This window comes from Prunus dulcis, chromosome 6 (genome assembly GCF_902201215.1).
Source record: "Prunus dulcis chromosome 6, ALMONDv2, whole genome shotgun sequence".
NCBI lineage: Eukaryota > Viridiplantae > Streptophyta > Magnoliopsida > Rosales > Rosaceae > Prunus > Prunus dulcis.
In genome coordinates this window covers 22,801,966-22,825,835 of record NC_047655.1, presented here as the reverse complement: position 1 = coordinate 22,825,835, position 23,870 = coordinate 22,801,966, and the positions used below count along the sequence as shown (strand labels likewise).

The 23,870-nt window shown below is 37.0% G+C and overlaps 3 protein-coding genes across 5 annotated transcripts; all 3 read left to right on the top strand.

Annotated features, from left to right (window-relative positions):
• The first annotated feature begins 2,636 nt into the window (after positions 1-2,636).
• LOC117631432 (probable LRR receptor-like serine/threonine-protein kinase At1g67720) lies at positions 2,637-9,585 on the top strand. Of its 2 annotated transcripts, XM_034364574.1 has the most exons (15): positions 2,637-3,131; positions 3,479-4,007; positions 4,204-4,709; positions 4,859-4,991; positions 5,095-5,166; positions 5,282-5,350; positions 5,425-5,496; positions 6,249-6,314; positions 6,617-6,771; positions 6,861-7,108; positions 7,519-7,645; positions 7,715-7,783; positions 7,907-8,093; positions 8,541-8,676; positions 8,953-9,585. In XM_034364574.1, the coding sequence occupies exons 1-15, from the start codon at positions 3,065-3,067 to the stop codon at positions 9,283-9,285; spliced, it is 2,769 nt and encodes a 922-aa protein (XP_034220465.1). In that variant the 5' UTR covers positions 2,637-3,064; the 3' UTR covers positions 9,286-9,585. The 2 variants fall into 2 exon arrangements, with proteins under 2 accessions (XP_034220465.1, XP_034220466.1); XM_034364575.1 differs by lacking the exon at positions 6,249-6,314 and having other exon boundaries at positions 2,693-3,131.
• An 808-nt stretch (positions 9,586-10,393) lies between these two features.
• LOC117631973 (nuclear transcription factor Y subunit B-10-like) lies at positions 10,394-13,282 on the top strand. The gene is made up of 7 exons (XM_034365329.1): positions 10,394-10,646; positions 10,781-11,005; positions 11,105-11,234; positions 11,469-11,474; positions 11,587-11,661; positions 11,752-11,802; positions 12,909-13,282. Exons 2-7 carry the CDS (start codon positions 10,788-10,790, stop codon positions 12,945-12,947), a joined length of 519 nt encoding a protein of 172 aa, XP_034221220.1. The 5' UTR covers positions 10,394-10,646; positions 10,781-10,787; the 3' UTR covers positions 12,948-13,282.
• A 1,932-nt stretch (positions 13,283-15,214) lies between these two features.
• LOC117630756 (E3 ubiquitin-protein ligase UPL4) lies at positions 15,215-23,230 on the top strand. 2 transcript variants are annotated; one of them, XM_034363516.1, is made up of 17 exons: positions 15,215-15,453; positions 15,954-16,628; positions 16,742-16,852; positions 16,972-17,088; positions 17,173-17,331; positions 17,422-17,583; positions 17,989-18,141; positions 18,218-18,339; positions 18,435-19,611; positions 20,157-21,389; positions 21,495-21,722; positions 21,811-21,915; positions 22,026-22,106; positions 22,187-22,255; positions 22,354-22,482; positions 22,579-22,662; positions 22,762-23,230. In XM_034363516.1, exons 2-17 carry the CDS (start codon positions 15,996-15,998, stop codon positions 22,825-22,827), a joined length of 4,629 nt encoding a protein of 1,542 aa, XP_034219407.1. In that variant the 5' UTR covers positions 15,215-15,453; positions 15,954-15,995; the 3' UTR covers positions 22,828-23,230. The 2 variants fall into 2 exon arrangements, with proteins under 2 accessions (XP_034219407.1, XP_034219408.1); XM_034363517.1 differs by lacking the exon at positions 15,215-15,453 and having other exon boundaries at positions 15,945-16,628.
• Positions 23,231-23,870: the final 640 nt, after the last annotated feature.

Here is a 23,870-nt window from a genome sequence, read left to right as displayed (position 1 = left end):
CACCTTCCAGAAAATGACCTAGTTTATACAAGGATTCGCACTCCTAGAAAAAAAAAAAAAAGGATTCGTACAAGCTTCGTTTTAATCCAAATAGAAAATTTATGTTCCTAACTTACAGGTAGTATTCTAATTTTTGTTCATGACTTATAGGCAACACAATTTATCATTAAGTTTTTTTCGTTGCTAATAAGAACACTATTTACCTGTATGTTAGGTATATAATTTTGCCTAATTGATTAGTATAATATGTGGGCCTTTACTTCAATTGATTAATTTGTATTTTACCCATATATTAAGTAAATATTATCAATGTAAGAATTTCAAATTTAAATTCTGAAATTTAATTACAAGTAAATAATTCAATTATATATATTGTATATTACTCAATTATGCTGTAGGGTCGTATTGTAGATACTTAGATACTAAGAAATGTGTTGTTGCCTTATATTTTATGTATTGACTGCCTGTCTGAGTGTCTGTAGCTTTTGATCTCACTCCAAAGTCCAACAAGCAAAAGTATACATCGATGCACTAAAAACAGCTCTCTTTTTGTAAAGCTAATTTGGACAGAGCTCCACTTACATTACACTTTGATACAAAAGGCAAGGGAAAGGAAGGAAGGAGCCGTAGAGCTTCCTTCTAGGTCTATTATTGCTGCTACGAGCATTAACTTTAGATTACACTTGAAATACTAAATTCTTTGGACTGGTCTAAAATGAAGAAATTATTTGACATAAAATTTTAAGTTTATATAATACAGCTCTTAAGAAGTTCACGTCCATGGATAATCACAGATATATATATATATATATACAGTCCTGATCTCTTGGACCCCTGTAGTCCAAGAGATTTATGGTCACTCACCGTTGGATGTAAATTCAACGGTTGACTTGAATCGGGTAATAATCATTTATGTCATATTGCATTTATATATATCATTTTGAACCATTGGATTAATATCCAACGGTGGGTGACCACAATCTCTTGGACTCCTGTGGTCCAAGAGATCGGGACTGTATATATATATATATATATATATATATATATATATGCCAACCTGTGAAAATGACTACTTTAAGTAAATCTCTTATATTACGGACGTACAAGTGCGTGCAGCGTGATCAATTGTCATAAACAAATCTCTTTTATCCCTTAATGTCATCAATTAAGGTACCTAAGCATGATACAATACAAATAAAACCCAGGTCAAGTCCTTTTCTGTCTCGTAGTTAAAAACAATGCATGATTCACGGGGCAACTCTGTTTAAACAAAATAAAAAGTGTAAGGAGACAAATTCTCAATAGTTTTATGGGAGATTTATTATTTTACCCAATATAGGACTAGTTGTTATTTATGAGTTTATTTATAGAAATTAAATTGTGTAGGATTTTTTTTATGACAAAAAGTTTAGGGGGAGATTGGCTACTCTCACCACCAGCACTAGGACATACTCACAACCTCGACCTAGAAGGACTCATGTGTGACACCCATTTGTCAGCTTTACCGGTATGAATTTATGTAGGAAATTACAGATCGCGCACCAATGAAGATTATTGACAATGGAACTCGAACACTAATGAGGTTACACGCAATACATGAACTTTACCAATTAAACTAACCCTCATTAGTAAATAGTGTAAGTTTTATCTATGTAAATGGTACTAAACATGGATATATAACTAAATATATAACAATTATAAATGTGACAGGAAACCAAAGCTCTCTCGAACATGGACTGAGTCTGTGGTCAACGATTTAGTCAACCCGTAGTCCCGGAAGCACAAGCCACAAGTAGTTGCAACTTGCACGTTCTGCAGTCTTCGAGCCACTTAATAAGAAGTTGAAATGTCTGCGCAAGATTGGAATTTTCTTATTTCCCATTTCATTTATTTTTTTAAAACTGTTTTTAGATGGGTTTATGATCAACCATGGAATGGCAGGTATTGCAAAACAGGAAGTAGTAGATGGAATGTCCAACATCAATTCTTACTTTGGTAACATCATATCATTCACCAAACTTAATAAAATGTCATGTCATGTAATGAAGTTCGGAAATCGACCCTTATCAATACAAAACACGTGTAGTCCACTTGATTACGAACAATTGAGAATTTACATAATCAGTCAAGAATTTATAAGTTAAGGTCTATGTCTAAATTATGATGTACTTAAAAGACTTAAAAAGATCAATTGAGAAATTATGTAACCAACTATGAATTCTTAAATTAAGATGTATGACAAAATCATGATGAACTTAAAGATTTAAAAGGAAATTCGATACAAAGAGAACACTGTTTTATTTATTAAGTCTAGAACAATATGATTATTTATTTGTCACATTGGATGAACCCAAATCACTCACCTATCAAAATTTTAAGTCGTTATCTCATCCTCCTTTTTTACCGTGTTTGATTTGATGACCTTAGGGTAAATTTTATTTAATTTTAAACAATAAAATATTATATGTGGACATATAAAAGTTTGTAATTATTGACAAAAGCAAAGCGCCAAAGGAAAAAGGGTGCGTGCGATGTGAATGTGTCATGGTGCAAAAACAAATGGCGGGACCCACGCCTTCATATTGGAATCTCTATTCCTTGGCAATTTTCATCATCTCTCTACTAACTTTGAAACTGCAGCAGTTGCCAGTCGCAACACCAGTGAGGGCCTTATTTTTTTCTCATTCGGTGGGCCCCACGTGGCCAACCATTCTCGCTTCCCCAGATGGGAAAACATTAGACCTCCTGCTGCCCCATCAAAGACTCCTTCTCCCTACAAATCACTCTCACTCTCACTGACTCCCTCACTTACCCTCCGTCGACCACCGTTCTCTCCTTTCTGTTTTTCCTTCTTTTTTATTTTCTCTGTATTTTATTATCCATTATTCGGGTTTGTTTGTTGGGTTTTCACTTTGTACCTTTTTATTTTATTTTTAATCTCTCTCAGTGGTGCCTGCCTTTGCAACTTTATCTCTGTGTAGCTCACGCTCGCACTCACTTTGCTTTTTCCTCACAGCCATTTTTATGGTCTCCTCCTCTCTCTTCTTCATCTTTTCACACCGCCATGGAGATTTCCCTTCTCCTTTTCTCCCTTCTTCTTCTCATAGCTTGCTCCTCTGCTCAAATGCCAGGTACCCTTCTCTCTCTTAAATATTTTTGTTTGTAGTTTTTTCTTCTTTGAATTGAATCCCAACAATTCTAATCAAATACATGTACTTTTATTGTATTTATTGTTTGTTATCTTAGTTTTTAGAAATCCCTCTTCATATATGGTATAAAAAGACTTTATAAGTAACAAATCAGTTCAAGCTTTAACTTTTCTCTTGAACAAGAGACAATTTTATTGCTAAAGATCAAGCTTTAATGAATTCTACCATTGATTACAAGTTTCTGATTGTAAGAAAAATATATGTTGTGGTTGTAGTCAAATTAGTCCAAATTCCTTGTATAATACTTTTGTAAACATTGCGTCAAGCAGGGTTTGTGAGTTTGGATTGTGGAGGTGACGGAGTTTTCACTGATGATCTGGGTCTGGAGTGGACTCCTGATCAACTTAATTATGGCGAAACAAGCTTTATATCCTTTGCGAATGACAAGAGGAAGCAATACTCAACATTGAGGCATTTTCCTGCTGATTCAAGAAAATATTGTTACACAATGAATGTCACAAGTAGGACTAGGTACCTTCTAAGAGCGACATTCTTGTATGGTAACTTTGACAACAATAATGTTTATCCCAAATTTGACATTTCTCTTGGGGCAACCCATTGGTCTACGATTGTCATTTCGGATGCCACTACCATAGAGATGCGAGAGCTAATATTTTTGGCTACTAGTCCTACTGCCAGTGTGTGTTTATCCAATGCTACGACTGGGCAGCCTTTTATATCAACTCTTGAGCTTCGACAATTCAATGGTTCGGTGTATTATACTGATTTTGAACAACAGTTCTATCTCAGTGTCTCTGCCAGGATTAATTTTGGTGCAGATGATGAAGCTCCAATCAGGTATTGTTCTGAATGTATGTTTCAAACTAGTGCAAAATCAAACTTTGTAATATGCCTTGAATTAGAAAATCTGAGGTAGGAAAACTGTACTAGGTTCTTACTGGTTTTGTCAAAGAAGATACGCATTTGCAGTCTGAAGTCTTTTCTCTTGACAAAGATTTGTCATTTTAAAGGATATTATTTCTGAAAATTTCAGGTATCCTGATGACCCTTTTGATAGAATATGGTTATCAGACTCTGTCAAGAAAGCAAATTTCCTCGTTGACATTGCTGATGGAACCAAAAAAGTGTCAACCAAGTTGCCAATTGATGTTAATAAGGATGAAAGACCACCTGAAAAAGTGATGCAGACAGCTGTCGTTGGAACAAACGGATCACTGACTTACCGACTAAACCTGGATGGTTTTCCTGGTTTCGGATGGGCAGTCACCTACTTTGCAGAAATTGAAGATTTGGCTCCAGATGATTCCAGAAAGTTTAGGCTTGTGCTTCCGGGAAATCCTGAACTCAGCAAACCTATTGTTAATATCGAAGAAAACGCTCAAGGAAAATATCGTCTGTATGAACCAGGATATACAAACTTATCCCTTCCATTTGTATTATCTTTTAGATTTGGGAAAACGTCTGATTCTTCCAAAGGGCCACTCTTGAATGCAATGGAGATAAATAAGTATCTGGAAAAGAATGATGGTTCTCAAGATGGTAAGTTTGATAGTGGTATCTTAAGTGCATGTATGTTTGGGCTCTGTTTCTTTATGGTTATGAAGTGTATCCTATTGTTCATCATTCTCTGAAATGAATCTTTTGGAGCTTTCCAGCTATATGTGATACTGGGCTTGTATGAGTTGCAGGAGCTGTTATTTCTAGTTTTGCTTCACCCTATTCATCGGCAGACTGGGCACATGAAGGTGGTGATCCATGCCTTCCGGTTCCTTGGTCTTGGGTTGAGTGTAATTCAGAACCACAACCAAGAGTAGTTAAAATGTAAAGCTTAAGAAATTTTTGTTAGTTTTCATACGAATTATTACTGCTTCTGCATACGTATAGTCCCCTGCTGACAACTGCTTTTGTATCCCTTGCTTGGCAGTAAATTATCTAGTAAGAATTTGACAGGGGATATCCCTTCCGACTTAACAAAGTTGAGCGGCTTAGTTGAGTTGTAAGTTTCATATTGCATTCTTGCTTTTCTGAATGGTGTCAGCTATTTCCAAGTTTAGTTTCATAAAACTTGATGTTCATTGCAGTGTCATTACTAATTTGTCTTCTAATTACAGATGGCTTGATGGAAACTCACTGACTGGTCCAATACCTGATTTCACTGGATTTGTAGACTTGAAGATCATGTAAGTTAGACACTTCCTCCAATGATGCTTTTCCTACAGAGTTAACACTAACAAAAGGGCTTTGCTTTATACAGTCATCTGGAGAACAATCAGTTGACGGGTGGACTGCCTTCTTCTTTAACGAACCTACCAAGTTTGAAGGAACTGTAAGTTTTCTGGGACACACATATCAATTACTGAAGTTGGAGAGAGGATGTGTGTGAAACTATGTAGCAGTTGTCTTGTCAAACAATGAGTCACATGGCTCACTTGGTGTATAATTTCATTATTTACATAAATGATTTTACTGAATAGTGGTTAGCATTAACTCATGGCTTCCACATGCCTTTGGGAACAAGTTATATAAGTGTGTTTAGAAGACTTCATGTGTGGGTGTCAGTGTGTTGCAAATCTTAGGTTGATATATATTGCCGGCCCATTCCCTAACAACGTAAGTTTTTGGGCTCTAGCAGTAGTCCGTCTAATATGGTTTAGAGTTCGAGTTGCTGAAGGTCCTGGGTTCAAAACCTCCAATCCCCAGTCTCCTCTTTTTAGTTTATTTCAAGGTCCATGATATGAGAGAGTTATACCTGTATGTTTCTCTTTATCTGCATCTCTACATAGCTACACATGAGAGAAGATGTTAGCTTGGCCCATTCCCTAATACCTTAAGTTTTTCAAATTATGAAATTTTGCATATGTATAAAGATATTCTAAGATATCTCATACCTTTTGCGTGTCTATTTGAGAAAAAAAGAAAAAGAATTGGACCAATGATTATTATATTTCAGCATTTGGAAAATCCCTATGAATTTATTTATGCTGCTCAGGTTGATTTTATTTTTTTATTTTCAAAGGGATGTCTGACATGCTTCTTTGAATATAAGATCTTATATCTTGGTGAATCTTATGTTTTCAGGTATGTGCAAAATAATATGTTATCTGGAACAGTGCCGTTGGGTCTTCTCAATAAAGTGGTTTTGAAGTGAGTGGTAATTTTTACAGCTAAAATTGAAGTACATAAGAAGAAAGCCATATGTTAATTCTAAAGCTTAAAATGTTTGTCTGATTCAGTTATAGTAATAGAATGTCCTACACTAAGTGCAGGTCTTAAATTATGTCCTGCATGCCGTTTATAGTGTACACAGATATATCTTTATCTTGGTTCATCAAATCTATCTCTTCCCCAGATTTGTCTAATTTATCTCTCTATTCTAGCCATCTGTTCCTTGTCTAGGACTTACTCCAATGTACTTATCACCGCTTCTCGATGTTGAATTCTGACAGCTACACTGGAAACGTTAATCTTCGAAAAGGGAAAACAAGTGGGAGCCGTGTAAACATTATTATTGGTACATCAGTCGGGGCTGCTGTCTTGGTCATAGTTACCATTGTATCTTGCGTACTTTTGCGCAAAGGAAAGAAGAAATATTATGATCAAGGTGTGAGTCTGAAACAGTCTTAGTGGTTTATATGTCTTTTTTTTTTTTCAGTTGCTTGAACGTGCTGACATTATACTAACTTGCCACAGACCACCAACTTGGACGTCCCCTGCCTAGGCAAGGCCTACTCTCTTCCAAGAGTGATTCTGCTCCCACTGAAGCTGCACACTGCTTCTCTTACTCCGAAATTGAAGAGGCTACTAGAAATTTTGAGAAGAAAATAGGTTCTGGAGGTTTTGGAGTTGTTTACTATGGTAGAATGAAGGATGAAAGGGAAATTGCAGTCAAAGTTCTAACCAGTAATTCGTACCAGGGAAAACGAGAATTTTCAAATGAGGTTAGTTTTCGTATGATTGGAACCTCTTTTTACATTTTGACATTTCAGGTTTTCCTCTTTCTTTCACAATGCTTAACCCTGTCTGTATCTTTCTATTTGTTGAACTGTGGATGATTCTTCTTTTTTCCTTTTTTTGCTTTGTTTTTTTTGTTTTTTGTTTTTGTTTTTTTTTTGGTTCGGGTTGAAATTTTGATAAATATTTCGTCAAACTTCCCCCTAATATGAAAGATGAAATGTAAACTAGTGGCATATGACTGCTTGGAAACCTCTACCAATTTAGTAAAAGAAAAATAAAACAGAATGTAAGTAGGACATGGAAGTGGAAGGATTTCCCACCTACTTTGGGTTGACCTATTGCTGTCGGACATAAAAAATGTAATCGTATGGACTGACACATGCATATGATCTAGGTAACTCTTCTTTCAAGGATACATCACAGAAATCTGGTACAGTTTCTTGGGTATTGCCAAGAAGATGGAAGAAGTATGCTTGTTTACGAGTTCATGCATAATGGAACTCTCAAAGAACATCTTTATGGTAAGCTTGCAACTTATTGAATGAATCTTTTTAAATTTGGACGGCCAACGAGTTTTGAATTATTTGTAGGCCCATTAACACGTGAACAGAGTATCAATTGGATCAAGCGCCTTGAGATTGCTGAAGATGCAGCAAAAGGTCTTATAAGCTAAAAAAGTTTCTGTTAGTTTTTACTTCTTTTTGTTTTTACAGACAGAGAAGGCGCCTCTCCACAAAGATAGAGATTTAAATTTACTCATGGGTTTTCTTGTGCTTGTTCAGGAATTGAATACCTTCATACAGGCTGTGTTCCGGCCATCATTCATCGGGATTTGAAAAGCAGCAACATTTTAATCGACAATCACATGAGAGCAAAGGTTTCAGATTTTGGTCTTTCCAAACTTGCAGTAGATGGAGCATCCCATGTGTCAAGCATAGTTCGGGGGACTGTAGGGTATCTGGATCCTGAGTAAGGCTTTCTTTTCCATAAACATATCTATTTTTCATTGAGATCAAATCTAACATCATAGTGAGATAAGTCAAATATGTTATTACTGCCTCGTGAAGCACTAAATGCCTTCCTTTGGTAGAGTGCTCCAATTGGTCATTCATTTGTGTCATAAATGGACAACAGATTTACGAGATAGGTTATAAACGCGATACAATAGTTGTACTTAATGACTCTTATTATTCACAAAAGCAATCAGAAAATTTTTAAATAAATTGTGCCAGGGATGTTTCTGTTTACAGCTATAATCAGTGTTTTCCTTCTCTATGTTACGTAATACTGAGAGTTCTTTCGGTCATGCACATGCCAACCAAAATTGAACCCAAACTATGTTTGCAATTTCATTTTGTAACCCAGATTAGTGAGCATTAATTATAGTTACTTCTTTCTTTCCTCATTGTCGTTCAGGTACTACATCTCCCAGCAGTTGACAGACAAGAGTGATGTCTATAGTTTCGGTGTCATTCTTCTTGAGCTGATATCCGGTCAAGAAGCGATATCTAATGAAAACTTTGGTGTTAATTGCCGCAACATAGTCCAATGGGTAAGTGTAGTTTGCTTGTACTGCAAGGAAGTATTTAAAACTTGTGATCACTAACCGTACGTACATTATCGATTATTTTCCTTGAACAATTCCACTAAATCCATTTCAGAGGCTAATAATGTTATGACATCACATACCCTCATGCTGACAGTCGACATGCTCCCAATTTTATTTTGAGTTTCTCTTCAATTTGTACTGTTACTTCTGTGCCACCATTGCAAGTTTGTTGATATAATTGTGGACTCCTTTGTTACCTGTGAAAAATGGCTGTCACAGGCAAAGTTACACATCGAGAGCGGTGACATTCAAGGCATCATCGACCCCTCACTGCACGGTGAATATGACATCCAGTCAATGTGGAAGATAGCAGAGAAAGCCTTAATGTGTGTTCAAGCACATGGATTCATGAGGCCATCAATCTCAGAAGTTCTCAAGGAAATCCAAGATGCAATCTCAATGGAAAGGGATGCTGGAGCAGCAAGAGATGGTACCTCAGACACATCAAGGAATTCAATTCATTCTTCCTTGAACTTGGGTTCCATGGATCTTGGTGGAACAGATAACTTCTTGTCCATTGATGAGTCTATCGCACGGCCAACTGCCCGATAGTGCGATTTTCTTGGCAATGTATACATGACATTATAATTTTTTTTAATTTTTAGGAGAGGATCAAAATAGGTATTATTTTAGTTGCAAATTTTGATCTTGCAAATTATATTAGCACAATGGATGCTGTATTGAATTTTTCTTTGGGCGGACTGGGTTTTTTGGGTTTGTTAATGGCCATTATACCCCTTTGCAAAAAGACTAGAGTGTACAAATCATAATTTTACTGATCGTTATTATGCTCTCCATGGCCCCAAATGATCCATGGGCTGCTAATAATACATGTTTGGTCGTTCTTTGAAACCCACGCTCTGCATGAAGTGCTCCACGTGCTATGCACGTTACAAGTTTGGACTATAGCCAAGTCACGCCATTAGTACGTTTGGAGACTGAAGCCACAATCTACATGTGAAGGGCTTGCAAGGTGGGTTTGCATGGAATGTAACCGAAATGAACCCAGGGCTCTTTGTGGGTTTTCACATTAATCAACGAATTGGACATAGAATTACCTATGAGATTAAGAGCTAACACAAACGTTAACCAGAGCAAACATTTCTCCACTAATTAACCCGTCTTATTTCACCACTTCTCCTACTTTCTTAGGGTCGGTTTAGTACAGTTTTTGTACACTTTTATTTTCTTAGGGCCCGTTTAATAGTGTTTCTATACACTTACTTATGCGTGCATGTTTAGAAATTTTTTTTTTTTTGAAAGAACTTAAAAGTGTTTCTCTAGAAATCATTACAAATTGCACAAAACCATACTAAAAACCATACTGGGTGGACGAAAGATATCACTAGACCATTACTGGTAGAATTACTCTAGACTAGAAATTTAGTATGAGAAGCTGTTTATAAATATAAAAAAAAAAAAAAAAAAAAAACAATACTAGCAACGATGTCTTGTCGGTTGGATGGATAATTACAAGCCTAGCTAGGCCCATAGGTAGCCAGGGGCAATGTTTATCCATCTATCTCATCTCGCAAACAAACACACAAATGATTATCTAAAGCGAGGTGGGGGGATTACACAACGACGTCGTCTAGCGCACAGATGTAGCATCCACCTGCAACGGCCCCAAACACGTGGTCTAATCGTTATGACCACACCACGCCAGAAGCATAACCGCAGAAGAACACGGAATCTATCTCTCTCTTTCTTTCTCTCTCATCTCTCAAATACAAAAATAAAAAGCTAGGCAAATCCAGAGAGAGAGCCCCCAAAAAAAGAAAACCAACGGTGCTGATAAACCTCACTCTCTCATCCCACTCGTCTCCTCTCTCCTCTCTTCTCCAGCGTCCGATCAAATTCCCCCACAAATCTGAGTCTCTCGCGCCAAATAAAAGCCCTCTAAATACAAACAGGTACTCTCGCGCTCTATTTCCTTTTCTCATTCTCTCAGTTATGGCGGGGCTAGGGTTTCTGGTTTCGATTTCGATTTCGATTTTGATTTTGATTCTGCTCGGTGACGGCTCTGCTCTTGTGTTTGTTGGGCTAGGGTTTCCATGGCTGAAGCTCCGGGAAGTCCAGGCGGCGGGAGCCACGAGAGCGGCGGCGACCAGAGCCCGCGCTCGAACGTTCGGGAGCAGGATCGGTATCTCCCGATCGCTAACATTAGTCGGATCATGAAGAAGGCGCTTCCTGCTAATGGCAAAATCGCCAAGGACGCCAAAGAGACCGTGCAGGAATGCGTTTCCGAATTCATCAGCTTCATCACTAGCGAGTACGACGCCGTTTCGTAACTCTGTTCATGATTCATGATTATGTTTGGAAATTGTATTTATCCTTTTTTGTTTTGATGTCGGGGTGGAATTGTGTGTAGGGCGAGTGACAAGTGCCAGAGAGAGAAGAGGAAGACAATTAATGGCGATGATTTGCTCTGGGCAATGGCTACTTTGGGCTTTGAAGATTATATCGACCCCCTTAAGGTTTACCTCACTAGATACAGAGAGGTAACGCTTTTTTGCTATTTGGTTTCGCCTTTTCTTAATTTGGTCTCTAATTTCGAGTTATTGTATCCAATTAAGCTCCGAAGTTCAGATTTTGTTGAGAAATGAGTGTTTGCTCATCTCAATACTGTTGCAGGCTCGGGTTTGTTTAACTATTTAATGACAAGATTTTTGATGGGTTTTGACTAATACACTGTTTCTTTTCTGTTGTCTTCTGGGTCTATTCTGACACTGCAGATGGAGGTGAGTTACAATTGTTTTCTATTTATGCGCGGGTTTTTATTTTACTTTCGGCAGTTTGTTTTTATTTAACCTTCTCACTTACTTTTGGGTTTCGGCTTGTGACGTCTAATAGGGTGACACCAAGGGTTCAGGGAAGGGTGGAGATTCATCTTCTAAGAAAGATGCTCAGCCAAGTTCAAATGCTCAGGTTGAGTATGATTTTGTTTTATTAATGAAGCAAGGTTCTTTTTTTGTGTTTTGTTCTCGGGTTTTAATTTGTCTTATTTTCATTTGGCAGATTTCTCGCCAAGGTTCTTTCTCCCAAGGAGGGAATTACTCAAATTCTCAAGTAATTTCTTTCTCTTTGTCTCTCTATACCTATCTGTTTTAAAATATTATTATCTCTCTTCATCATGTTTGTGTAGTACTTATCGGTGTTATAATATTAACCGGATTCCTTTATTGCCAACACATTTCCGTATGACTTATAATCATTTCCATCCATGTATAAACTATACCATTTTCCTTTGATATTTTGAGCATGATTTCTGTATATTCAAATGATGGCCCTTCAGACAGAATCATTGACACAATTTGTTTTCACATCAGGATTTATCTTATTATTGGCGTGCGTTGGTTGGTTTTGTTTCCTTTGGTTTAAGTTAAAATTTTGTGGTCATTAGTGCCTAATGTTTGAAAAGTTGTGCTTTTCAATTTTATATGTAATAGTTGGCATGTCATTTGTAGAATTGTGATGATATGCTCAATGATCATTTGTCTGTGGAGAGTGGATGACTTTTACTTTGCAGAATAAAGTGAAAGCTGCACAGTAGTAGGGTGCATTAAACCGTTAAACATATATGGTTTTTGTGTAGGTGCTCTTGTTTCTTGTACTTGTTCCATAGTTTAACGTTTGCATGCCCTGAAGCAGCAATGTAAATTTTTTCCCACTTGGAATCTCTTTTGGAAAGTTCCAAGTTTGCTTTTCTCCAAAGTTTTTACTTGTTGCTTTATAGTTGGTGCTTTGCTGCAGAGTTGAAGTTGCGGTTATTGGGTCAATAATATTATTCTTTATAGCATACAATGTTGGTAAGATTATAGCATTATAGCATTGTGGATTATATCAATGTTGGTGGATTATAGCATGCAATGTTGGTGGATCTATATGAGCAACACAAGGCAATGTGTTTTCAACTTAGCTTTCCAATGGTTGAGACTACTGTACAATGTTAAAACTTCTCGATAGGGAGAGCATGAGATGTGGGAGTGGCAAAGCAACTGATGAATAGTAGCGTCATTATATTAGTATGTTTGGCTTGTTCTACAGTTTTATTTATTTTTCGGTTTTGGGAAGTGCTGTTTAAGAAACTATTGAAATGTTTTTGCTAGTGGTGAGTATGCTGGTTTTCTGGTTCTTGTACTCAACATGGTCTAATGAATGATTTGTTATTGCAGAGCCAACATATGATGGTTCCTATGCAAGGGACAGAGTAGATCCAGTCGTCTTGTCGATGCAATAATTTAGCTGCCTATTTAAGGAGATCATATTCGGTGCCCGGAACATATTAAATTATTTCTCTAGTCAATGACATAATGTGTGAGTATTAGAGCTCTGTGTCGAGTAGTATTTTCTGTTGTGTAAGTTTAGGAGTTTCTTCGAGTTGAATGTCTCTCTCATGAGATGGTATTGTAAACCTCAGGAGGATCCTTCATTCTTCTCATCTGTAACATGTGTCATGGCATGTGTTAATCAAACTGATTAGGAAATTTATGCCCTTCAAATTTCTATGTTATGTTATTATTTTAGTCCGTTTTACGCGGAATTGGAACGACAGGTAATAGATCTAACTGATCATTTTCCCAAAAATTTAGCCTGCTTCTGATTTGAAATGATTAAGATAGGGTCAATATTCGAGTTGATAAATGCTTGACATAAGTATCTATGTTATTGGTTGAATAATAAACCCAAAAGAATTTGAGTTGAGACTTTAAAGTCTGTATTAAGTTAATTGTTTGATTATTATTAGCCATAAGATATCAATGGAATTTATACGAAAAAGGGAAAAAGAATCCAGTTAGAAAGTAGAAAGCAAAAAGAGTGGAGTCTGTTCGCCGTGTGCTGGCCAAACTCCACGTCGAATTGTTGCTTTTGCGCGCCCAAATTTCACGTCAATCGACTTTTAGGCTCTTTCTATCGCTACACCAATCTTTGCTCTTTCTTCACCCATACGTGGTTAACCTAGTGGAAGATACCTGTTGATCATTTCTTTTTTCTTTTGAGTAGAGAGCAGCATAGAAAAGTTGACTAGCAATCTTCTTTGCCTCCCGTGTCTTGTATGGTTATGTACCTAATCTTTCTGTTGTAAATTGCTTGGTGTGCAGTTGATAGCCGATTCGTACCTACCAAAACTTCTTTCCAACTTTCAAGTACAAATTGCAATTATGGTGTCATTTCTTGGTTGCCATTGGGCAGTAGCAAACGAGGCATTGGCTTTTTCATGTCACGCCATGCTTGGTATTGCTCCTTGGCTTCTGACCTAGTACATAATTTACATAGCGGCAAATTTGGCAAATTGTGGTACCAATGGCCCAATGTAATGATTAAAGTAGCCTAGTTTTCCATGTTTGATCAATCACTACCATCACCCGGTTCAGATATGCCGAGGATTAAACAATGTGCGTGATTTTCTTCGTGCGCAAAACATACAATTTCAATTCTTTTATGATCGAGCATTGGACTTAGGGCCCATCTAAAGGCTCTCATAAAGCGGTGTTATTTAATCCGACGGTCCAAATCCATCCCAATCATATTCCACCAGAGGGTCCCGCGCGAGCCATCAGGTTCGAGCCTACATCAGCCACCATGCACCTTGTGCACACTATATCTTAACTGCCAGCAATATAAATAGAATTCTAATTAAGGAAGGAAAATTGGGTAAAGAATCTTTCCGAGATTTTGGGGAGATAATAATTTGTTTTTTGGTGGAACAGGAGATAATGATTCCAAATATCTATTTCCATGCTAATTGCATACTTAAGAGGAAAGGTCCTAAAAAAAAAGAGGCCTGTTAATAATAAAGAAGTGCAATTATTATGAAGAAAATAAATAAATATAAGTGTATACATCATTTTCTTGCTAAATATGTTCCATGCTAATTGCATTTTAAGTTTTTTTTTAATAAACAAAAATTGTTAATATTTATAGCAATTTTGTGTTCGATATAAGACACAATTCGCTCTTTATTTTTTAATTTTAAGAAATAAAATAAAATAATGGTGTTTTAGAAAAAAATTATTATTTGGAAACAACTTTATATTATTTGAGAAATTTAATTATAAACGTCTTTTATTTTACACATATAGGTAATACTCCCAACATTTCGAATTCAACAATAATATGAGAAATTGTTGTACGACACTAAAATACGATTATATAATTACATAATATAATTGATTTACGTGTTATAATATGAGAGAATGACAAATTAATATTTTAATATACAGTATTAATAAATATTCATTTATATGATAATGTGCAAATGATTTATTACATGACCATACTCTAGTAATAATTACTCTAATAAAATTGCAAGAGTGCCAGAAAATTTTCTCAAATTATTTTGTTCCTAAAAGAATAGAACAGAGAAAATAACTTTTTTTTTATTATTGTAAAAATATACACAACTTATATAAAATGTGAAAAAATAGGGATGAAATAAAATAAATAAAACAAGTGAGCTTCAGCTCTACGACATCTTCCATAGCACACATTGTTTAATAAGATTCATCACCCATATATGTCTCTCCCTCTAAGCTTCCGTACCCTCATCATTATCGTCATCGTCCTTAAATTTTCCAGAGGCGAAACCAGAGACCATTTGAGCCTTTACACCTGCGAAAACCCTACACGAAGCTTTCCTTTATAATTCAGGTCTTCGACTCCCTCGAAGGCCGATTAACAACAGCAACCACAACAACATCAACAGCTACAGCACCTTAGGTACAATTAAACAACCACAATTCCCAATTTTGCTAAATTATCATTTTCGATAAATACACAGGCACACTCATATTCACATCTATATAACACTAATGATGTGTTTGTGTTAACGCAAATCTTGTTTTGTTTTGTCTTGTTTTTTTATCTGTTTTTTTGTTTGGATTTTTTTTATGAGTCGGTTTTGTTGGATGAGCCTATGTTTGCACAATTTCTATTGCCAGTGAACATGAGAGCGTCAGGTATGATATAAAAATGCAAGCTTTCACATAAATAAAATACATTTTGCTTCCAGATTTTTGATGATCATCTGGGTGCTTTTTGACGATCATCTGTATTTGGGTTTCGATGTTAGTGTATTAGAATATATAAGCTTCTTGCTCTCTGTTTTAGGTGTTTTCTAATTCGAAAGTTTTAATTTTTGATTGTTTGGTAATTCTGAATTGGATTTCTGAACCCAGTTTGAGAACTAGAGTTAAGGTGATTCAATCTGCGAGTTGCAGGAGTAGATATATTTTGGATTTCTGTTAGAGGTTGAATTATAAATGGCAAGTCGTGGCCAAAAGCGTACTGAGGTTGACGATGAATTGCCGGCGGATAAGCGAGCATGTAGTTCTTTGGAGTTTAGACCTAGTTCATCGAACTCTTCTGCTCAAACCCATATGAATTCTATGAACTCCACACCTGAAACCAATGACCATGATATGGACACTACATCCTCTGCTTCAGCGTCTAGCCGGTCCGAGGGAGAACATGAGAAGGATTCAGCATATGGGTCTTGTGATTCTGATGATGCAGATCCTAGACACAGTGAACTCCGGGACTATCAGAGACGGAGATCTTCGGGTGATCATGGAAAGTTTAAGAGGATCTTATCATCTTTAAGTGAAGAGACTGATCCTTCTGGGCAGTTAGCTGTGCTCACCGAGCTATGTGAAGTCCTATCATTTTGTACAGAGGATTCACTATCCGGGATGACATCAGACTCATTATCACCGCTTCTTGTTCGTCTCGCTAGGCACGAGACTAACGCAGATATCATGCTATTGGCTATAAGAGCTATAACTTATTTATGTGATGTGCATCCTAGATCATCGGCCTTCCTTGTCCGACATGATGCAGTTCCTGCTCTTTGCCAAAGACTTATGGCTATTGAATACTTGGATGTAGCTGAGCAGGTAATGTTGCTTTACGTGGTCATATTTATGTCATCAATGCATGATCTTTATGGTATTGTTTATACAATGTAAGATTGGGGGATACATGCGATTCTTTTATTGTTCTTATGCAGTGTCTACAAGCATTGGAGAAAATGTCACGGGAGCAACCACTTGCGTGCTTACAGGCTGGGGCAATAATGGCTGTTCTGAATTATATTGATTTCTTTTCGACAAGCATACAGGTAATTCAATCTCTGATGTGTTCTTGATTGGAAATTGGTGTTGTTATCTTCATGGAAGAAGATTTTGTTTTGTAATAAATAGTTTTTTTCCTATATTATTTATATCTTATCTGCATCAGAGAGTTGCCCTTTCCACGGTGGTGAACATTTGTAAGAAACTTCCTTCTGAATGCCCTTCACCTTTCATGGAGGCTGTTCCTATACTATGCAATCTTCTCCAGTACGAGGATCCTCAGGTACGAACTGTGAAGTGTGTTTTTGTGGCTTTTAAATAGATTTCAGATGACCTTCTAACTCAAACTTTTGTTTTAATTTCTCAGCTTGTCGAAAATGTTGCTGTTTGCTTGATTAAAATTACAGAACGAGTGAGTCAGTCTACTGAGATGCTGGATGAACTTTGTAAGCACGGGCTGATTCGTCAAGTCACGCATTTTATGAACTTGAATAACCGAGCAACTCTATCCCAACCAATTTGTAATGTAGGCATTCAATATCATGTTCCTGAGATCCGCCTCTTTTGTATTTTACTGCCTTGGAGTATGTTCTGACTAATGTACTTTGGTTGGTAGGGTTTGATAGGGCTACTTGGAAAACTTTCTTCTGGTTCAGTTGTAGCCTTCAGGACTCTATATGAGCTCAATATAAGCAGCACTTTAAAGGATATATTATCTACGTATGAACTCTCACATGGAATGTCATCTAGTCATGTGGTGGATGGGCATTGCAATCAGGTACACATCTTGACCTGTAAAAGTGGTTCTGAAGTTCTATTCTTTTTTCAGGGCTACTGATTCTTATCAATTCTTTAGAGTGTCAATTTTTTTTCCATGACAATGTTGTGACTTAACTACCCGTTATATATATTATAATAAAAGTTCAGGATGTTTATTGACTTCCTAAGAAAATCCAAGTATATATTTGTATATTCATGTCCTGGTTACAAAATTAAGCATGTGCTTTATATTATATATATTGGTTACATTTGGAGGAAAGAAACCCTGGGGTTTCCATCCTGGGTGCCAAGTAGGGGGAAGGGGAAGGGACACAACCACTGTGGTAACCCCACTCGACGCTTTATATTATATTTTACTAGACGAAATTCAATGGTATTATTGTTCCTATTTTTTTTCCCTCAGGTGTATGAAGTTTTGAAGTTGCTAAATGAGCTTCTACCTACTTCAGCTGGAGATCAAGATGATCCACAGCTGTCAGATAAGGAATCTTTTCTAGTTAATCAACCTGATCTACTGCAAAAGTTTGGGATGGATATACTTCCGTTGTTGATTCAGGTTTTGTTTCTGCTATTAGCACTTCTTTTGCACTCCATCCCAATAGTATTGTAATGTTTCTTTCACCTCTCAACAGGTTGTAAATTCTGGTGCCAATTTATATATTTGCTATGGCTGCTTATCTGTTATCAACAAGTCAATTTCTTTGAGCACATCTGACATGCTTGTGGAACTGCTTCAGAATGCCAACATTTCAAGGTGACTTGGTCTCTTTGTATTTTGAGTTTTGACTAGAGATTAGCAAATCTTGAAGAAATTCTTGCTGATGCTAATATATCCTCTAAATGTGGCAGTTTTTTGGCTGGAGTATTTACACGAAAGGATCCCCATGTGTTAATTTTAGCTCTACGGATCACTGAGCTCATCCTGCAAAAGCTTTCTGATTATTTTTTGGACTCTTTCATAAAAGAGGGCGTCTTTTTTGCCATTGATGCACTGTCAACACCAGAAAAGTGTCAATTGGTAACCCTGGAAAAATGTTCGAGGCTGGTGTTCCCAGTGTTCAGTGGCACACAGCCTTTGTTTGATCCTAGTCAGAAGTCTGCTTCAAGGGAGGTCCTGAGATGCTTATGTTACGCTTTTGCTACTGGTAAATCACCATCGGTGTCAGAGACAGGAAGCTGCATGCTTGAAAAGGATTCTGTATATAATCTTGCAAAGCATATAAGGACCACGTACTTTGCACCAGAATTGTATGACCCTGGGAAAGCATTAACTGATGTTCTTCAGAAGCTTAGAAAATTTTCTGCTGCATTAAGTGATTTGAACACATCCATGAATAATGATGCTCTTGATCAGCATGAAGAAAGGTTCTATGGTATAATGCGTCAAGTAATGGAAAAGCTTGGTGGAGGAGAACCCATTTCCACTTTTGAATTTATTGAAAGTGGAATTCTGAAGTCCTTAATGACTTACCTGTCCAATAGCCAGTACTTGAGACAAAAGGGGGAAGTTAGTGCTGTTAACACTGATATCTATCCTGTAGAAAAAAGATTTGAGGTGTTTGCAAGGCTATTATTTTCTCCTTCAGACTTGCTCTCTGCGGACGTACCCATAATAACATTAATACGGAAGTTACAAAATGCACTATCTTCTTTGGAAAATTTCCCTGTTATTTTGAGCCATATGCCCAAGTTAAGAAGTTCATATGCTGCAGTTCCATACGGACGTCGTACAACGTATACATGTATTAGAGTTCGTTTTGTGAAAGACAAAGGGGATACGTACCTGTGTGATTACTCAGAAGATGTTCTGACTGTTGACCCCTTTTCTTCATTGCATGCCATTCAAGAATTTCTGTGGCCTAAAGTCAATGCAAAAAGAACCAACCACATTAAATCAGCTACACGAGTTAAGGGGCAATCTGAAAGTCCACCACTTCGATCACCATCTAATGCAAGCTCTAGTCAAGGGGGAAGCCCACATCCTATGGACCCTGAGAGCATGTCAATGGACTTACCTGAGTTGCAGGTTTTTCTTTTGCAGTCTCTCAATTAATTATAACTGATAATGATTCTTTTAGAGAGCAGAAATTCTTCGTATTTTTTATTTTGTTTGATGAGTTCATGTAGGGTGCATTTCTTCATCCTCAGTCTTACTTTCTCTCCAAGCAGATGAGTCAATTAAACACAGTCGGCACTTGGACAAGCAATAAGCTTATAACATACATGTCCTCAAATATCTTTGGATGAAACTAATTAAGAAAAAATTTCAAGCGGTCATAAGTTAGAACTTGTGTTCCCTTTTGTTTTTCTGATTGAAATGTAGTTGTGGTTTTGATCAGCTCATGTTCTGTCTGGTCACCTTACGTAACTTTTTCTTCATGTTGCCTAGCGATGGAATAATAATTGTTTTTGCATAATTTTTATGAGCTTCATAAATAGAATACTGTTCCTTCTATTTATATTCCTGCTCTCCTCCATGCATTCCTTGTCTCCTATGTTATGGATGATTCTTCTTATCAGCTCTAAGATGGTGCCAATACCTTACTTTTGGTTGGTTTGTGTATGTTTCAGGAAACTGTGGAGAAACTAGTGCAATGTCCATCTGATGAGGATACTGAGATGGATGAACAGTGTCCTGCATCTTGTAGCAATGAAGATTCTTCTTCGAAACTGTTACTTTACCTTGATGGGCAACAGCTGGAGCCGTCATTAACACTATACCAAGCAATTCTGCAACAACAAATGAAAGAACATGAAATTGTCATTGGTGCAAAACTGTGGAGTCAAGTATACACATTAACATATAGAAAGGCTGAAGGACAAGACGGTACTGGTAAAGAATGTCCTTATTCAGCAGAAAGTTCTGCTGTATCAGATAAAGTTGGGGTGTATGAATTGTATACTTCATTTTTCTCCAGCATGTTTTCTTGTGAGCTTGCTTCTGACTTAGAGAAGTCAAGTCCTACTTTTGATATAATATATCTTCTTAAAAGCTTGGAAAGCATGAACAAGTTCATCTTTTATCTGATGTCTCATCAGAGAATATGTGCTTTTGCTGAAGGGAAAATCAATGACTTGGATAATTTTCAGATGTCAGTTATTCCAGTGCCACAGAATGAGTTTGTAAGCAATAAATTGACAGAAAAACTGGAACAGCAGATGCGGGATTCTTTAGCTGTGTCCATTGGTGGTATGCCTTTGTGGTGTAATCAGCTGATGACATCCTGTCCATTTTTATTTAGTTTTGAGGTCAAGTGTAAGTACTTTCGGTTGGCAGCATTTGGTCCACTACTAGTTCAACCTCATTCACCATCTTATAGAGATTCAGGGGTGGCAAGTGACAGGCGTCTAAGCTCTGGAGGCATGCCTCGAAAGAAGTTTTTGGTTTTCCGCAACCAAATTCTTGATTCTGCTGCCCAAATGATGGACCTGCATGCCAGTCATAAGGTACTTCTTGAGGTGGAATACAACGAAGAAGTTGGTACTGGCCTTGGTCCAACATTGGAATTCTATACCCTAGTTAGTCACGAGTTTCAGAAGTCTGGTCTGGGCATGTGGAGAGAGGATCATGTGTCTTTTATATCTGGTACAACCCATGCTGAGGATACTGGAATTTTGATATGTCCTTTTGGTCTTTTCCCTCGCCCATGGTCATCCACTTTGGATACATCTGATGGGATACACTTCAGTGAAGTAATTAAGAAGTTTGTCCTTTTGGGGCAAATTGTAGGAAAAGCGCTTCAGGATGGGCGAGTCTTGGATCTGCATTTCTCCAAAGCCTTCTATAAACTTATTCTTGGGCAGGTGCGCTCCCAATTCTGAACTATTTATTGTTGGAAGTGGATTTTTGTTAACAATTTTGCACACTACCAATTTCTTGTCTCAAACATATGTTTATTTGTTTCCTAGGAACTTGGTCTGTATGACATCCAGTCATTTGATCCTGAGCTTGGCAGGACACTGCTAGAGTTTAAGGCTCTTATGGACAGAAAAAAGTTTATGGAATCTGTACATGGAAGAACAACATTCGAATTTGACTCATGCTTTCGGAAAACTAAAATTGAAGATCTTTGCCTTGACTTTACACTTCCCGGTTATCCTGATTTTGTTCTTTCTTCTAGGCCTGATAATAAAATGGTAAGTCGCACTCCTAACTATGATCCCATTTATTGTTCTGAGTTCTTTCATTTGGCGAACCGAAGATTAAACACACCCCATGTTTCAGGTAAATGTAACAAACTTGGAAGATTATGTTTCATTTGTGGCGGATGCAACTGTAAAGGCTGGAATTACTAGACAAGTGGAAGCTTTCAAATCTGGTTTCAACCAGGTGTGTACTGTCATGAAATGTCTTCTTATGCAAGGAGAGAGGCTAAATTACCTCAATGCTTTTTTCATTTCAGTATAAATTAATGATTTCTTTTATCTATGATGGTTCAGGTTTTCCCTATTGAACATCTTCAGATATTCACTGAAGAAGAATTAGAGCATTTACTATGTGGAGAACGTGATTCTTGGGCTGTATGTGTGCAACCATTTCATTTTTAATTGTTTTGGGACTATTGACTATATTCCTAAGTGATAAATATTTCTCTTGGCAGTTCAATGAGCTCCTTGATCATATCAAGTTCGACCATGGCTACACTGTTAGCAGTCCTCCCATTGTTAATGTTAGTTTTGCTTTATCTTTGCTTTGTGTTTTTAATGTTTCACTCGAATTAAGAAATTTTACTCTCAGCTTTTTTCTTTTATTATTTTGCAATTTCAGTTGCTGGAAATCATACACAAGTTTGACCAAGAACAGCGAAGAGCATTTCTGCAGTTTGTGACTGGGGCACCTCGCCTACCTCCAGGAGGTTTTGCATCTCTCAGTCCGAAGTTAACTATTGTTCGAAAGGTACATATCAGTAAAGCATCTTGTTTCCTAGTTGCTTTTTATTTTTGGTTTAGGCATCGTTTGATCATCTCGTTGTCTGCTTTGTCTATTTTACAGCATTCTAGCAACTGCGCTGACTTGGACCTACCAAGTGTGATGACTTGTGCAAATTATCTTAAGCTGCCACCTTACTCTTCAAAAGTGAGCTTTATTTCTTTATAGCTTATCTTATTACTCAGTCATTTCTACGAAAACATTGCACAAGCTAGATGTTTACATATTTTTCATATCTTTTTTCAGGAGAGGATGAAAGATAAGCTCTTATATGCCATTACAGAAGGGCAAGGATCATTCCACCTTTCATAACATTCAGTGTCTCAGTCCAAATGATCAGTTTAACTTAACTGTGAACTTGTAAGTATTAGAGTAGGTCTTGCTGGTGTGTAGATAAAATGAATGGGTGGCTGAATGGTGATGGTGGTGGTATATTCATTGATGAAAAGAGAGCTGATCCTGATGAAACAAGAGTAGGCTTCTGTTGACTGACTAATTGGTGGGATGTGTATATACATGGAAAAGTTTAGGTAGTTGGGGAATCTTGGGGAGCTGTACAAAAGAAAGATGGGAAAGTTTAGATGGATGGTTTGCAGCACTTTAAACATGGAATTAGTACAAAACTGTGTACAGAGATCTTCATTATTGCAGTTATGCTTTTAGTTGCAATGGGCCATTGAATTAGTTAATTGAATGGTCATCTCTTTCCAATCAATACTTGTTTTGCCAATTCCTGGCTTTTAACTTCCATCTTTAACAGGTTTGCTTGGAAATTCTTCCTATTGTGATGTGATAAAACCACATTGTAAATGCATCTGGTTCTGCACCCCAAAAAAAATGGTGATCAAGATGTGAGGATGATGGTAAACATTGGAAATTTGTATCAAATGGAAGAATTTTCGGTTGATTCTAATATGTTCCCAGTTTTGGGTCATTCCAAGTTTAGTTTCAACATCGAAACTTCTTCCAGCCAAATTGAAAGACTTTGGTGCGATAAACAAATAAAATTGGAAAAAGCTTGGCTCCTCAAAGATGAGGAGTAGCCTCTCCCCAAATAAAATGGGCTTTTCACACTTGTCTATTTCATTTAATTTTCTTTATTTTGGAATTTGACGGGAGTTAAAATTCCATTTGCTTTGAGGATGAACTCCTCAGTTTTAATGAGATCAATTAGACTGAATTGAATTATCACAAGCAAATCTGTCATCTAATCCACTCATGGATTTGGAATTTAACTAACAAATAACTTTTTTTTTCTTCCGTCCCCCTGACTTTTTGGTTTGGGTTTAAATCCGAGCGGGCTGAAGAAGTTATTTTAAAAAACCCCACGAACCGTTTGTGTCGATATCATCAAA